The sequence below is a fragment of the Mytilus trossulus genome, chromosome 9 (assembly GCF_036588685.1).
Source record: "Mytilus trossulus isolate FHL-02 chromosome 9, PNRI_Mtr1.1.1.hap1, whole genome shotgun sequence".
Lineage (NCBI taxonomy): Eukaryota > Metazoa > Mollusca > Bivalvia > Mytilida > Mytilidae > Mytilus > Mytilus trossulus.
The window spans coordinates 61,729,068-61,743,801 of record NC_086381.1 but is presented as its reverse complement, the minus strand read 5'-3'; the positions used below and the strand labels follow the sequence as shown (position 1 = coordinate 61,743,801).

At 32.2% G+C, this 14,734-nt stretch overlaps 1 protein-coding gene across 1 annotated transcript; it reads left to right on the top strand.

The window, feature by feature from the left end:
- Positions 1 to 1,924: 1,924 nt before the first annotated feature.
- On the top strand, positions 1,925 to 13,991 carry LOC134683198 (uncharacterized). The gene is made up of 5 exons (XM_063542349.1): positions 1,925 to 2,112; positions 9,249 to 9,612; positions 10,141 to 10,494; positions 11,001 to 11,027; positions 12,009 to 13,991. The coding sequence occupies exons 2-5, from the start codon at positions 9,426 to 9,428 to the stop codon at positions 12,068 to 12,070; spliced, it is 630 nt and encodes a 209-aa protein (XP_063398419.1). The 5' UTR covers positions 1,925 to 2,112; positions 9,249 to 9,425; the 3' UTR covers positions 12,071 to 13,991.
- The last annotated feature ends 743 nt before the right edge of the window (positions 13,992 to 14,734 follow it).

The following is a 14,734-nucleotide window of genomic DNA, read 5'->3' as shown; positions in this document are numbered from 1 at the left end:
AAAATGAGCGAGTGCGGAATTAAATTTTTTATTAAACTGTCCGTTCTCTCAAGTAAACATTTTAAAATTCAGTTTCTTTATTCTGACACTTAAATTTTAGTTATTGACCAAACAAGTCGATTTATAAAATTTAATATGCACTGGTCGGATGACCCTATTCAAACCAACAGACGTGAAAGTTCGGATTAAAGGGTCATCCCAATTTGATTTGCCAATAACTGCTTTAACACATGACGTCATCAATTTACGTCAATATTTTGGAAATATGCGGACGATATTCCGCAATCCACGTCTCCTAGGAAACTTTCTTGTAAGGCAAAGAAAGGGGGAAATACATTTTTATGTAGTTAAAGATTGATAAGTATTAAATTTAAAATTATTACTATTTCATTATATTTAGGCTTTTTATTACATGATTTGGAGAATTGGAATTCGATGTTTAAAAGAGGTGTTAAACGCCAACATTCAATCAATCATTTCTTGTACATAAATTAGGCCGATAGTTTTTTTTGTGAGAAAAGTTTATAAAGAATAGAGAAAAATGCATTAAAAATGAAGAACATGGAATTGGAAACTGAACTGGAGGACCCTCATTCAAACTCTTTCGTACATTATGTGTTTAGGCTTTTGAAAAAGTACAGATAATGCCCCAGAATGTTAGATAGCATATTGTCCATTATTGAAGAAATTATATTGAGCTTTCTGATATTATAAAGCACACTGTTTCTATTTTGCATCAGTCAACGTTGTGGAATATGGAAGTGAATGAAATAACAATTACTATGTTGTTATTGTCTAGGATACACTAGATAGTATCTATGAAATTCTAACAATATCAAATGACGATTTTGATACAAATATGTTCGGAAATTCATAATGTGACAATTATAGTTTATTTATGAGGTCAATACAGAATATATTGACCCAAAGAAGTATATCAACCTCAGACTTCGTCCTCAGTCAATGTACTTCTTTTTGGACAATTTGTCCTTGTATTATTAATTCGTATATTTTAATAAATTTGATTCGTTTAGGAATAGTCATATGTTTAACTATATTTTGAAAGGTAGAGAGAAACGGAGGATAGGAAAAAGCATATTGCACGGTTAATTTTAGAATATCTTAAATCCGATATACTTTGTGACGTCATTTAATAAATTTCTGGATATTGTTAAACGAATTGAAACCAACGATATCTTTGATCGATTATTTGAAGACCAAAAATGTCAAATACATAAGATGTCAAACAAACAAACAAAAATGAAATAACAACTAACATTTTTTTATTGTCAAGGAGACATTATGATATCTATAAAACTCCTACAAAATCAAATGACGATTTTGATACAAATATGGTCGGAAATTAGTAATATAACAAATATAGCCTTTGTATGAGTCAATACAGGATATATCTATCCAAAGAAGTACATCGATATCGGACTTCGTCCTCAGGCAATATACTTCTTTCTGGTTAATATATCTTTGTATCGACCTTATTCAAAGGCTGAATTTGTATAGTATCGACCATAAACACAAGCTAAAATTGTATGATATTTTAGAAACATATCAACTGATTGACGCACTGGGATAACACACATATGTACATGCAATGAATTACTTGTTTACTTTCAATTTATCTATTTTTTGTACATTTATATCTAATTACTTGTTTCTTTATTTCTTTACACTTTTTACCTGCAGTTGTAACACATTTCTGTTTAATTGTTGTGTGTTTTATGTTTAATATAGTGGCATAAGTGGAATTGATTTTGAAAGTATTTTGGTTTTTCTATTGCATCATTTCTAATTATGGTTGACCAATTTATTGATTGTTAAAATAATTATGTCACCTGGATTTTCGTTTTAATTGTTACTTAATATATAGATATATAAAGATATTGGCATAAGTTGAAAACGTAAACAGCAATGCTGTCTGCTCTTTAAATTAGCGAATGATCGGTCAAACTTTGTTAAATACCATTTTCTGAATATGACATGATTCATACAAACTTATGTGTATTCTATTTGTAAGAAAATATAGGTTACAAAGAATCATGGCGAAAAATATAAACTGTTGTTTTGCATTCATGTGGATTATTTTATTTGGACAAGGTAAGTTACTATATGGAACACACTCAGATTGAAAAACAAAGACACAATAGATTTTTTTTTCTGTTTTTCTAACACAAAAGATATAATATAAAGTTCTCAAATATAAAAAAAACATAAATGCGATATCAGTATTAGATTTCAACATACAAAACGAAATAGTCCAGAATACACAATAGTGTCGCGATAAATTGCTCAATAAATTCATTTAATGAAAAATACCGTCATGTATCAAATGGTATTTTTTTTGGACACCGTTAGCGTCAAACTGGTTACAATTGTACCGAGAATCATCAAAATCAGTCGATTTTTTTAATCGTCTGAATGAAAATGTACATTTTATCGTCATGAACCAAAAATTACTATGGACGTCATTCGGCAACAATTGTCACCATTATTCGCCATGATGGTACCCCCGTCACTACCTCTAATATATATTATATTAATATATTACAGTTACTTGTATATACAATTTTCATCCATTTGTATAGCATTCTATTCTACTATTTTGATTATAGCGAAGTGCATGGTGGACACTCTTCTGTAATAATTCTATTTTTCTGAAAGATTCGATTTACGTAGGCATTCATGTTTTACTGTTGCAGAGTTAACGGTCCTTGAGAAAAAAGTAAAAACACAAAAATACCGAACTCCGAGGAAAATTCAAAAAGGAAAATCAAAAATCAAAAGGCAAAATCAAAAGTCCAAACACATCAAACGAATGGGTAACAACTGTCATATTCCTGACTTGGTACAGGCATTTTCTAATGTAGAAAATGGTGGATTGAACCTGGTTTTATAGCTAGCTAAACTTCTCACTTATATGACAGTCGCATCAAATAGAGAAAGAGCGTAGACCGAACACTATGCATAGGAGATTGCAAGTTATTGAGATATTCCTCCGCATGCATTAACACACTTTTTTTCTGTACGTGTTCATAGATATATATTTTTAACAATAAAACATTTTCATAGTATTGATGTATGTTCTTTAAAAATATCCATTTAACAAATGAATTTATAACAAGCGATGATGAATGTTATTTTGCTCTCCATAATGTATGCGTATTTACCATGTACAATCCCAACACGACAATTAGGTGAATTAAGTTACAATCTAATTAAATTGTTCGTTCTCTAAACTAAACATTTACGAAAATCAGTTTCGTACATCACGTGTATGCATAAATACATACCTGATGTAGAAACTCTGGATTTTGTTCAAGCCTTTGAAAGTATCTTGAAAGGTTTGTTCTTCATTTATTACAAAATAATTTTTTTAAATGTAAATATAACACAAATAATTGCAGTTTTATTCATTTCCAATTTCATCAACACTGCTCAACAAAAAACCACAGATTTTGTTAAAATTTCTGTTTTTCTTAAAATTCCAAAAAAATGGTCCAATGAATATTTTTTTTAAATTTGACACAAGATGCTCATAACAATGAGCTTTAAAAAGAAAAAAAGAAAAATATGGGTCACTAGACTATTTTTGCCCGAAAAACGATCAACAGCATTTTTTTGTATATCTTTCATCATCGGTGATCAAAGTGTGACATATGTTGTCATAGCCTTTGTTAATGCCCGCGTCACACTGTCCCGATTTTTATATACGATGGACACCCGAATGCGAAAATTGTAAGTTCTTACGTAGTTGATCCCGATCTTGTTAAAATACCAAAAAGTGACCGAAGCAAGTACTATGAATGACGAGGTCTATACGATGGTGCCGAAACTATATACGATAGTAAAAGATGGAAATACGAAAGTTAACCGAAGACGGGTAATTCAGCTTCATATTTCAGCCGAAGCCTACACGAGATATAAAGAAGGCATGGATTTCGAAGGCTACACTATGGATTACGATGATGGCGCGATGGCCATACCATGTCTAAAATACGTCATGTACAGCTTACGATGCATTTAAATTATATGCCGAAGGCATCAAGCGTTTAAAATCGTTTGATCAATGTTGAATATTTATTATATTGTACATTTTATTTCTGGTTTAATCATAAGACGGAAGACCGTGGGCTCGAAGGGTAAAACTTGATTCTGAGTGTCTGCATATAATGCCACCAAAATCAGGGAGAGGCAGAGGAAAGGGGAATGCATTGCAGGAAATCGATCTTTTTGTCTACTTCTTATAAAACTTAGTTTATTATCCCCTCGCCTACTACGTATACATGTAAGTTGCGTGTAGATAAAATTGTTGTGGACACTCTAGAACCAAAATGCTCAAAACTTGGTATGGTGTTACTCGTTAAGAATATCTTAAGCGCTATTGACTTTAAAGTTCTATGGTCAAGGTCACAGTGGCAGTTGTAATACAAGGCCATATCACTCTTGTGGACACTCTAAAACCAATATACTCCAAAAGATTTTAACCACATTTGGTATATTGTTCCTTCTTGTATTAATGATCTGACATTTTTTACGTTCAAGGCCAAAGGTAAAGGTAACTAACATAATACACAGGAAATTTTTTGCTAATGTTTTTACCTGCTGGTTCTAAAGACAATATTACAAGTATTTCAAGTTACTGAATGTTTTGGTTGATTTCTAAACAATAGTTTATGTATCAAATATGCATATTCAATTTACCGTTTTCTGTATGTGTCATATACAAATATAGTGTCCATATTTATCCCCAATACGTTACGTATCGGAATTGCCTTGTTTGAACTGTAAAATGTATGCACTAGTCTGAATAATCACACATAATTATGCCCATGTTTACTGATCTATCTTAAAGGTAAGGTAATTGGTTCGTTGGTCCCTTTTTTTACAAAGGAGCTCTTTTCAGAAGAATATCATAATAATATAGACAAAAGGAAGGATGTGGGGAAAGCAACAAATGCGGCAAAATTTGACATAGAAAACAAAATGATTATGGAGTAACCATTCGGGTGACAACAACTCAGACGAGACATAAAAAATCCGAATAACGAAGAAAAATATATAAAAAAAAAAGATGTGGTATAATTGCCAATGAGACAACTATCCACAAAAGACAAAAATGACACACACATTAACGTTTATTGATCACCGCACTGCCTCAACAATGAACAAAGCCCATACATCATAGTCAGCTATAAAAGGCCCCGATAAGACAATGTTGGTTTCCCTATATACGTGTACCTGAAGTGTTGGTGTCCGGGGAACGTTTATGATTTTCATTATGTTACTCGATATGAAAAATTGACAAAAAATAATATTTTACTTGTAAAAGTAAATTCTGAGCCGGTAATAGCTGCTCTTCTTGTTCCATTTGAATTAATAGAAACAACGCTGTCGCCTTTCTTGTTCTCATAGAATCATTTGATATGAGCTCCATGTTTTGTGAACGTCTTTTTAACTGTCGTACTAGACTGACCAGTGCATATCGCACATGGCACTTTGAATGTATTTTAGCGCAAAAATTAATTTACATTTAGCTGGATTTATTGCCGTCGTAGTTCCATCTTGTCGCCTTCGTACTTTTATTCGATGGAAACACGACGGAATTACGAGGTCTTCACGAAGTCGTTTTGCCATCATAAGACCTTCGGATAGCTTCGTGATTCATTCGTGTAGACATCGGTATGTCAAAACTGCTCTATGGAAACGATGGAAACACGAATGCAATACGATGTTCAAAGATGCATTCCCGGTGACATTTCGATTGTGAGGATGGTGATACGAACTCAATAGGAACCTTCAACATCGGACGCACCTTCGGGGATTTTTTAACATGTTAAAAAAATTAAAGTTGTCCACGAAGGCTAGAAAAATGGCCGATGGTTCTACGACGGTTGAAGATGGCACTACGAATAGCCCGATCTGGCAACGATCAGTCCCGATTTTGAAAATTTCCATAATCGTGTTGCCATCTGCGTAAAAATCGGGACAGTGTGACGCGGGCATAAACTAACACAGAATAATACAGTTTCACAAGTCAATTAAATGAGAACATTTTTTTGGTTTCTCTGATCAACGGTCACCATGGCAACAGGACATGAAGTTGGAAATTCAAGTTTTTGCATTGTTCTGATGTGCAAGAGTTACAACAGACAATAGCAGATCAAATACCACGATTTAAATGCAGCAACACATGGCTTCCATGTAAATGTAAACAAATATGATGATACATTGTAATGCAGCTTATATTAGCATTACTGTGGTCTTAAATGAGCTAAATAAATTACTCAGAAGTTAGCGAAAATCACCAAATATGTTTTTTTTAAATTATCGATTCATAGGTAACATGAAAAAATAAAAATGATGAAATTATTACTTGTTCAAAGGTTTGTCAACTTTCTTTATTTTGAATGCCTCAATAATCAAGCAAACATATATGTAAATAATTTACTCCTCTGATTCAGTCAAGTACTGATTGATAGTCATAGCATTATTAGAGTTTACTTTGTTCTCAGTCAAAATTGTCAATCCTTCCATATTCAAAGGTACATTTTGCTCTCAGTCAGATATATCATATTACAATGTATTACTATTACTATTCTTTTCTTTTAAAATCTTTGTTTTCTGGTTATCGGTTTGCCTCTCTTATTTCTTATTCATACATTTGTACTTTCCCAAATTTTCGGCGTAACTTTTCCTGGGGAACATTCTGATGCTGCATTTACCTGAAAGTTTAATTTATTTGTAATGCAAAGGTGTAATGTATACTAATAAACTACTAAAACTATATAATATTTCAGAGAGTGCAAAATAAATCCAATCATGCATTACAACATCAATTTAAAAAGATCATATTATACCTGACTAACAAAGGTACTCGTTAAGAGTTTTATAATATGATATATGGCCAGGTTTTTGAAGTGATTGCAATAATTAGGTTAGCTGATGGGTATGCATTTTATATTGCTTTTGCATATGATGGACATCCTTTTTAGTGGTTTTTGTATTGTGTATAATGGCAATTTGGAATGCAATAATTGACAATATATATGATATAGGGACCATTATAGTGTCCAATGCAAATTCAAGGTATGCATGTATATTTAATAGGTGTGACCTTTACCATTTACCTTAAATCAATACAGTTGAACTCTTCTTTTTGGTATAAATTTACATATACAGCATGTAATGTGATCAAGTTTGAAATGAACATAAGTTATCTACATCACATAGTTATCTTCATTGTCATAATTGTGGCACATAAGAACCAGTGACAGTCTTGATAATATACTTTGTATTTAAATTATAAAATAAAGTACAAATCAATAGTGTAAAATATGGATCACTGTGACCTTCTTTTTCCTCGAAGCTGAGTTACTAACTGAGACTCTAAGAGAGTGTATATACGTTTGCATGATCTGACACCTTTTAGTTACTCAGATATACATTTGTGGTATATGAAATTGGATGTTTAATGTCATCAAAGTCAGTGAAGTGGAAAATGTAGGTCAGTGACATCTGTGTACAAGTCTACATGATCCTACATTTTATAGTTGAGTCTACTAAATATATTGTCCAAAAGGAAATGTTATAAATGCCTGCAAAACACCATCATCAGATTAAAAAGTCTCAAATGAAACCAAAGTTTTTTCTCAAAGGTAACTACATGTATGTATTTAGTACACTAGTAATTTTGGGGCCCTTTATAGCTTGTTGTTCGGTGTGAGCCAAGGCTCCGTGTTGAAGGCCGTACTTTAACCTATAATGGTTTAATTTTTAAATTGTTATTTGGATGGAGAGTTGTCTCATTAGCACTCACACCACATCTTCCTATATCTATTTACCATTGACAGCCATCCTTCATTTTTCTGCAAAACTGCTGCTAATAACCTGCTGTTAAATGATGACCATGTGACTTACAATGGATAAAAAATATAACAAAAATTAAATAAGTAAAGTTATATTAGATAGGATTCATAATAAGTGAGAGTTTCCTATTTATAAAGTTAAAGCCTAAATTCTTTGAATTTACCTTTCTTACTTTCATAGTTTCAACCAGTAACAAAAATTTGCCATTCTGCAACAAAACTAGCTTCAACCTAATGAAAAAACGTGGAAACAAATATATATAAATGAAAGTCCATGCAGTGTTCAAATACTATAGCTACATGTAAAACATATTACATTTAAAATTAACTGGAAACTCAGGCTGTTAACAATGACATTTGTAATAATAATATGTATAAAGGCTTTCAAAACCAAAAAAAAAAGGTTTCATTAAATTTGTTGAAATTACACACAGACAGTATCCGCAGGGGACAGTTTTACATATTAACGAACATATTCTGCGCTAGTGGGTGATCAGCTAGAGCTAGCCGTCGATCTTCTTTCCAGGTTTCGTCAAACGAAAGATCACTGTCTGTGATCGGACGCCGAATTTCTCCAACATACCCACCCAAAACTTAAAATTTATCAACACGAAATCCAATAAAATCTCCGGGTGGGAAGTAGATTTTGACCCCAGAGGATTTTTCAAATATGAATGTAAGTGTGCATTTAAATTCTTTATTGAACAGCTGGTGACTAATTTGACCTTCACAAATAGTTTTTATGAACATCCATACATTTTACTTGTTTGATAGGCTATTTCTTTTACTGTCTGTATTTTCCGTATGTCTAGAAATGTTTGTAGTATGAAAATAAAAAGATGTGGTATAATTGTCAATAAGACAACTCTCCACAGAAGACCAAATGACACTGAAATTAACAGCTATATGTCACCGTACGGTCAAATGTTTATAAACGCCCTCAGCTGCAGCGGGTGATATAAAAAATCAACGTTTTAATACTGAAATTGTACATACCCGACCAATGGCCGACTATCACTTCGACCTCTATACGATCAAGCCGATCTGGTCTGGCAGAGATCAGTTTGATATCGAGTATAATTGATTTGGTCTAGTTAGTCGAGTAAAGATCGTGAATTGGTCGGAATCATCGCAAATGTATTCAATTAGTGGTCGGGTTTGAATCGTGATGGATTCATCAAGCAGTTGTGAATGGTCGAGTTAAGTTCGTTTACAGTCGGATAGCAGTCGGGTATAAGTCGTAAACAGGCCAGATCAAGAATGAGTTATGCTTGGTCGTAGAAATTTGGACAATTGGGACTTGCGTTGATCTGATCGACAGTATGAACCTAGCTTAAATTGACGTTAAGTATCTTTTTTTTTTTTTAGGATACTCAGATTTGCAGCTATTTTTTACAAAAAAACATCATATATGGTCAAGATTATCTGTACGTCCAGTTCCGATCCGTCCAAACATTAACGGATGTTACAGTCAACAAATTGATTGTTCAAAAAAACAATTCAGCAACTTTTGATGACATCTTCGAAACAAATTTCAACAGCATTATGTGGAAAGATAGTAAAATGCAACAACGATTCTGTGTAGAAACATGGAGTGGGGTATGTGCCAATGTTACGGATATGCATATATCCAAAGACAATGTTAACTGTGAAGATACTGGCACATATAGAGGAATTTTAGAACTCTCAGATGGATCAAATATAACAGAACTGGCGCAGTTGGAGGTAAAAGGTACGTGTGTACGAATTTTAAGAATCAATTTTTAATGTAAGTGAATAATCTTTTAAGATTACAGAAGAACTTTATACACCTATAATTTTTTCACCCCGGATCGCCATTTTGTCTTTCATTTATATGATCTATAACAGTCTTAAACGAGTGTCATATCGAACAAATATTGGAGATCCTTTCAGTACTAATGCAAACCTTATTTTCGAACAAAAACGTGTTATCATTCCGAGTAACTAGGTGAATTAAAATCCAACACATATAATTGTTAACAGTAAACCTTATCTAAATTGACGGTCCTACAATCTATAATCGATGCATACGTTTGAATTGTTAGACATTTGTTATGATTGGGCTTTTATAGCTCTATGTGGTATCGACTTTGCTCATTGCTGAAGGCAAAACGATTCATTATATGTTCTAACTTTTATTACATTTGAATGTAGATGTCTTATTTGCAATCATCATATATAGTTATTAGCATTGCCTTTATCTTTGATGTTCAGGCTTTTCAAATGTTTTCTTGTTTAGTTGTGCCTGATAGAATAGAACCAATAGAATTGGTTAGCGGTCAGAATGATTCTTTGCCATTTCGTATGCATTCTAAACTCGTCCTCCTGTGTACTGGCAGTGTAGGAGATCCACCAACGGACATCCACTGGTGTATCAAACGTTCAACGGAGGGTTTTTCAAAACTGTATGATATCCAAGAAGATATCAGCAATGGGATACCGTATCTGGTTGGTTGCCAGTATATCCAGACATCAAACATCACATATGTAGTTTCAAACAAGGACAGCCACACTCTTCTTAGATGCTATGCAGGAGATTCTCACCAATGTAATAACAATCTAATACCGTATGAGGAGTTCTTAGTTCAAAAAGGTATGATTTTACTGTTTTTTAAAAACAGTTTGAAAGATACGAAGCACTACAAAAAACAATAATTAAAAAAACTGATAGACATCACTCCAACACAATTTGGGATGAACTCATGTGATCTAGACCAGTCGACAAATTATGTCCCTAACATGACACCCTTTCAACCCAGTATACATCCGCTGATAAGTCTCCTTAAGGGATGTCACAATCGAAGGAAAAGAAGGCGAAATTACAGTTAAGACTTTTGAAACTTATTAGTGGTCACAGATATTTCATAACGGTCAACAGATTAGATGGCTCCGTAAATCTGTCTTAATTGAGGACCGTTAATTTTACAAATAAGACGCCTTGAAATGAGCACGAATACACATATATTTACTGTTGTATCTGTAATATATATGATGTATACAAATTACAGCATTCTTTTGTCTTTTCTTTGAAGTAAAATGATTTTATATGTTTTTATCTGTTTTACACAATTGAATAACGTTTTGTTTGATTTGTTTCAGATTCTACCAATGCTGGAAACAATATTGGTATGATAAACTTATATTTTTACAGTTTTCATTTCTTGTTAAATTGTCTGGGTTGTACCGTTTGGTGGATACCTAAATGTGTGCCGAAACACAAATTGAACTGGGGTGCTCGGGATGGTTTAGCAGACCCTGTTTCACATATGATACCCGTCATGTTGCTTATATGAGTATACACCCGGTGATGATTTAATTCTGTAGATCATATTCAAGGACTCATCAGTGTTTGAAAATTATTAAAAGAGGCTGTACTTGCTGTGTTTCATTGGCTTGTATTTGACGCCGACTACATATTTCTTTTTGTTTATATGATACAATTTGTCAGTTGTTTTATTGATGTATTGTGAATTTGTATTCTAGTATAATACATTCGATCCTACAACTAATGATTGTCACCTACATTGTTAAAAATAGTACTGAAAATACATTTTACACTTCAAGACCGCGACAACACAGAAAATACAAGAACCGTAAGAAACACGCATAACAGTGTAGGCGTGTACATGGTTAAGGCGTTTTTAATTGACCTGAGCATGCAAGCAATGTCAATCTACTAGGATTAAAAAAATTAACAAGGGACTTTGTGTATAACAAAGAATATTAGTGTAGTATTTGACTTATAAAATTAGTTGAACAACTGGAAGAGAACGGGTTGTTTCGAACTTAAAAGAGTAAAGTGTTGCTTCTTACAGATGCCAGTTTAAACGGTGTGGTTTTTTTTTATCTCGTTTTCATATCTTCTAACAATAATGGTTTAAGTGAAAGATTTTGTATATTTTCTATACTTTTGTTTTATAGATACCACCTGAAATATGGTACAAAAATGAAAAATCGAACACGATATTATAATAATGCTATACTTGTATTATGAATCCTTGTATTGATTTTAGCTAAACACTTACACATTTATTTCAGTCAGCCACTATCATATACACTTCTAATGTACCTGTTATTATTTACATACATGCATATCTTTTATTTCAGACTGCGCACCCTTAACGTTTGTTATGTGCATATTCGGCATGAACTTGCTGAAACAACTTTAAAGAATCAAGCTCGTTGTGTCGTGTACATGCCATTTATTTTGTTGGTAGCAACAAACATGAATTTAGACAGTTATAATGTAAATTGTCTTTAAAGACTGCATAAGTAAAAGTAACAATTGACGCTAAAGAACATTTAACATTTTGTTAAAATGTATTGAATTATTATTAATATGTATTGTGGATTAACAAGTACTAATTTTACCACTGGTATGTTATATACTAACATTAACGAGGATAAGGCACCGGAACTTTACCGTTTTTATACTAAAATGGCCAGCATTGCAAAAAACAAAAATAATATAAGGGTAAAATGATTGTTTTTTCTTTCTATTATTTAAAAAAAAGTTAAATCACAGAAACATAACTGTTTATAATGTTGATCTTCCTACCAATTGGCCATACACGTCAAACTATCAGTCGTCTTTTTATTTGAAATATTGCCATTCATTTTTATTTTAAATGTAACCATTTTTTTAATGTTTACCTATTATTTTTAAAACTATAATCATCATCATGATCATAGATAAAAACTTTACATTTAAAAATTGATCAGCAAGATAAGTTCTATAATTAAGTCAAGCATCGTCAAAACTGTCAGTCGACTCAGTTTTAAGGTTATTGACCTTTGATGACGTTTTTTACTATTCATTTGTATTTGCCTTGTTTGGCTTGGATTCCTGGCGATGGACAAGGCCATTAGTTAATTCTAATTGGTCTAAATAGATGTTCGAACACCGTATGAGCTATGGAGTTGGGGTGTTTGGATAGGCTTTGTCAACATTTTATTGAAATATTTTGGGAGCAGCTAGGGGCGTTTGTAGGTATTAAGGAGTGCAATGCCATTGGAATTGTTTGGGTATAAAGCCCATCATAATAAAGAAAAAGCTCATCATAATAGAGAAAAAGCTCATCATATTAGAGAAATGCCTCATCATAATAGTGAAAAGTCTCATCATAATAGAGAAAACCTCATCATAAAACAGAAAAAGCTCATTATAATAGAGAAAAAGCTCATCATGACAGAGAAAAGCTCATCATAATAGAGAAAACCCTCATCATAATAGAGAAAAGTCTCATTATAATAGAGAAATCCTCATCATAATAAAGAAAAAGCTCATCATAACAGAGAAAAATCTCATCATTATAGAGAAAAGCTCATCATAATAGAGAAAAATCTCACCATAATAGACAGAAATCTCATCATAATAGACAGAAATCTCATCATAATAGAGAAAAAACCTTATCATAATAGAGAATACTTCATCATAATAAAGAAACACCTCATCAAAGTAAAGAATGAAGTACTATACGGCAGTTACGGCGTTTCAAAGCAACTTGTTCAGCAGTCGGAATTATATATCATTTACCTTTTTTTTGTTAAAGTTTAACCCTTACGGATTGAAATGCTAACATAATATACATAACATAATACAATAAATGGAAACAAATATGCTATACATTGACAATTTGTAGTTTTACTATAAGTAACGTATAAATCTATTTCATTTTTCCGACTTATATTTTTTATATTTGTTGAGTTCTGAAATGAATACTTTTTCAACAAAAAATTTAAGAATACACAATAAGTTTCTGTAAACGATACCAACTTCAGATAAACTTTGAAAAAATTATGTTTACACATTTATATTTTACCTTAATCTAAATATAAATTCAAAGCTAAAACCTTACAATCATATCCTACCTAATGACCTTTCGAATTATGTTACACAATTATAATATTATATTTCAGTAATGTGTTACTGATACATGTATGATTTTTATTTCAAATTACAGTTTTTGTAATATTTGTCTCTCAAATTGATCAACATCGAGCATCATCATGAGGGTACTACGTAATTCTATCTCCAAACCGTAAACAAAAGAACGATGGGTTTAGAAGTGAATTATTTTAAGATAATGAATACACTTAGGTACATTCATTAATATGTTTTCAAATAGAGATGACTCGTATGAATATTGATACTGTGTGTATGTTATTTCTTCAATGATCAACTACGGGAACGACCGTTCAACTTCAAGAACAAAAGGGGGGAAAGAGGGGGGGGGGGGGGGGGGGGGGGTAATAATTATCATGAATTTGTGCATGAAAAAACTAGTCTGAACCTGAATTTGCTGAAACAAATGGGGTCAAGCAGACGACAAAAAAATATCTGAATCCAGATTTTCAAAAACCTTCAATACAATGTTAAATTAAAAAAAAAAATAATTCGATTGGACAGGTCTAAAAACAAAAAAAAAGTATTTCCTGACTTCTCTTTTGAAATTAGATGGTTGCTCCATAACTTATTCCACCTTTTTATAAACAATGGTTACCTGTTTAACCAAAGCTGTTTTAAAACTGCATCTACTGATATATCGATACACAATGTATCAATTATTCTTTGCATAAACACCATGTATACTGATAAAACCACACTATGTCATTCACCTTTAGTTATTGTCTCTAGTTATAATAGTCAAATTGTCAAAAGCCACAAAATTAATAGGGGATAGGTCAGATTTTGACTGTTATCTAACTACTATAGTATAGAGAGTCCACAGTGCAGGTGTACCACTCAAAATAATGTTTACCTACAATAGTTACAATTTGATATTGAATGCGGTAGATAAAGGCAACAGTAGTGTACCGCTGTTTAAAACACA

Excerpts from the sequence above, each read along its gene's own strand:
- LOC134683198 (XM_063542349.1), top strand. The coding sequence starts at position 9,426 with ATGTGGAAAGATAGTAAAATGCAACAACGATTCTGTGTAGAAACATGG. Across the intron at positions 9,613-10,140 it reads GGCGCAGTTGGAGGTAAAAG|TTGTGCCTGATAGAATAGAA; the intron begins GTACGTGTGTAC and ends TTTCTTGTTTAG. Across the intron at positions 11,028-12,008 it reads CAATGCTGGAAACAATATTG|ACTGCGCACCCTTAACGTTT; the intron begins GTATGATAAACT and ends CTTTTATTTCAG.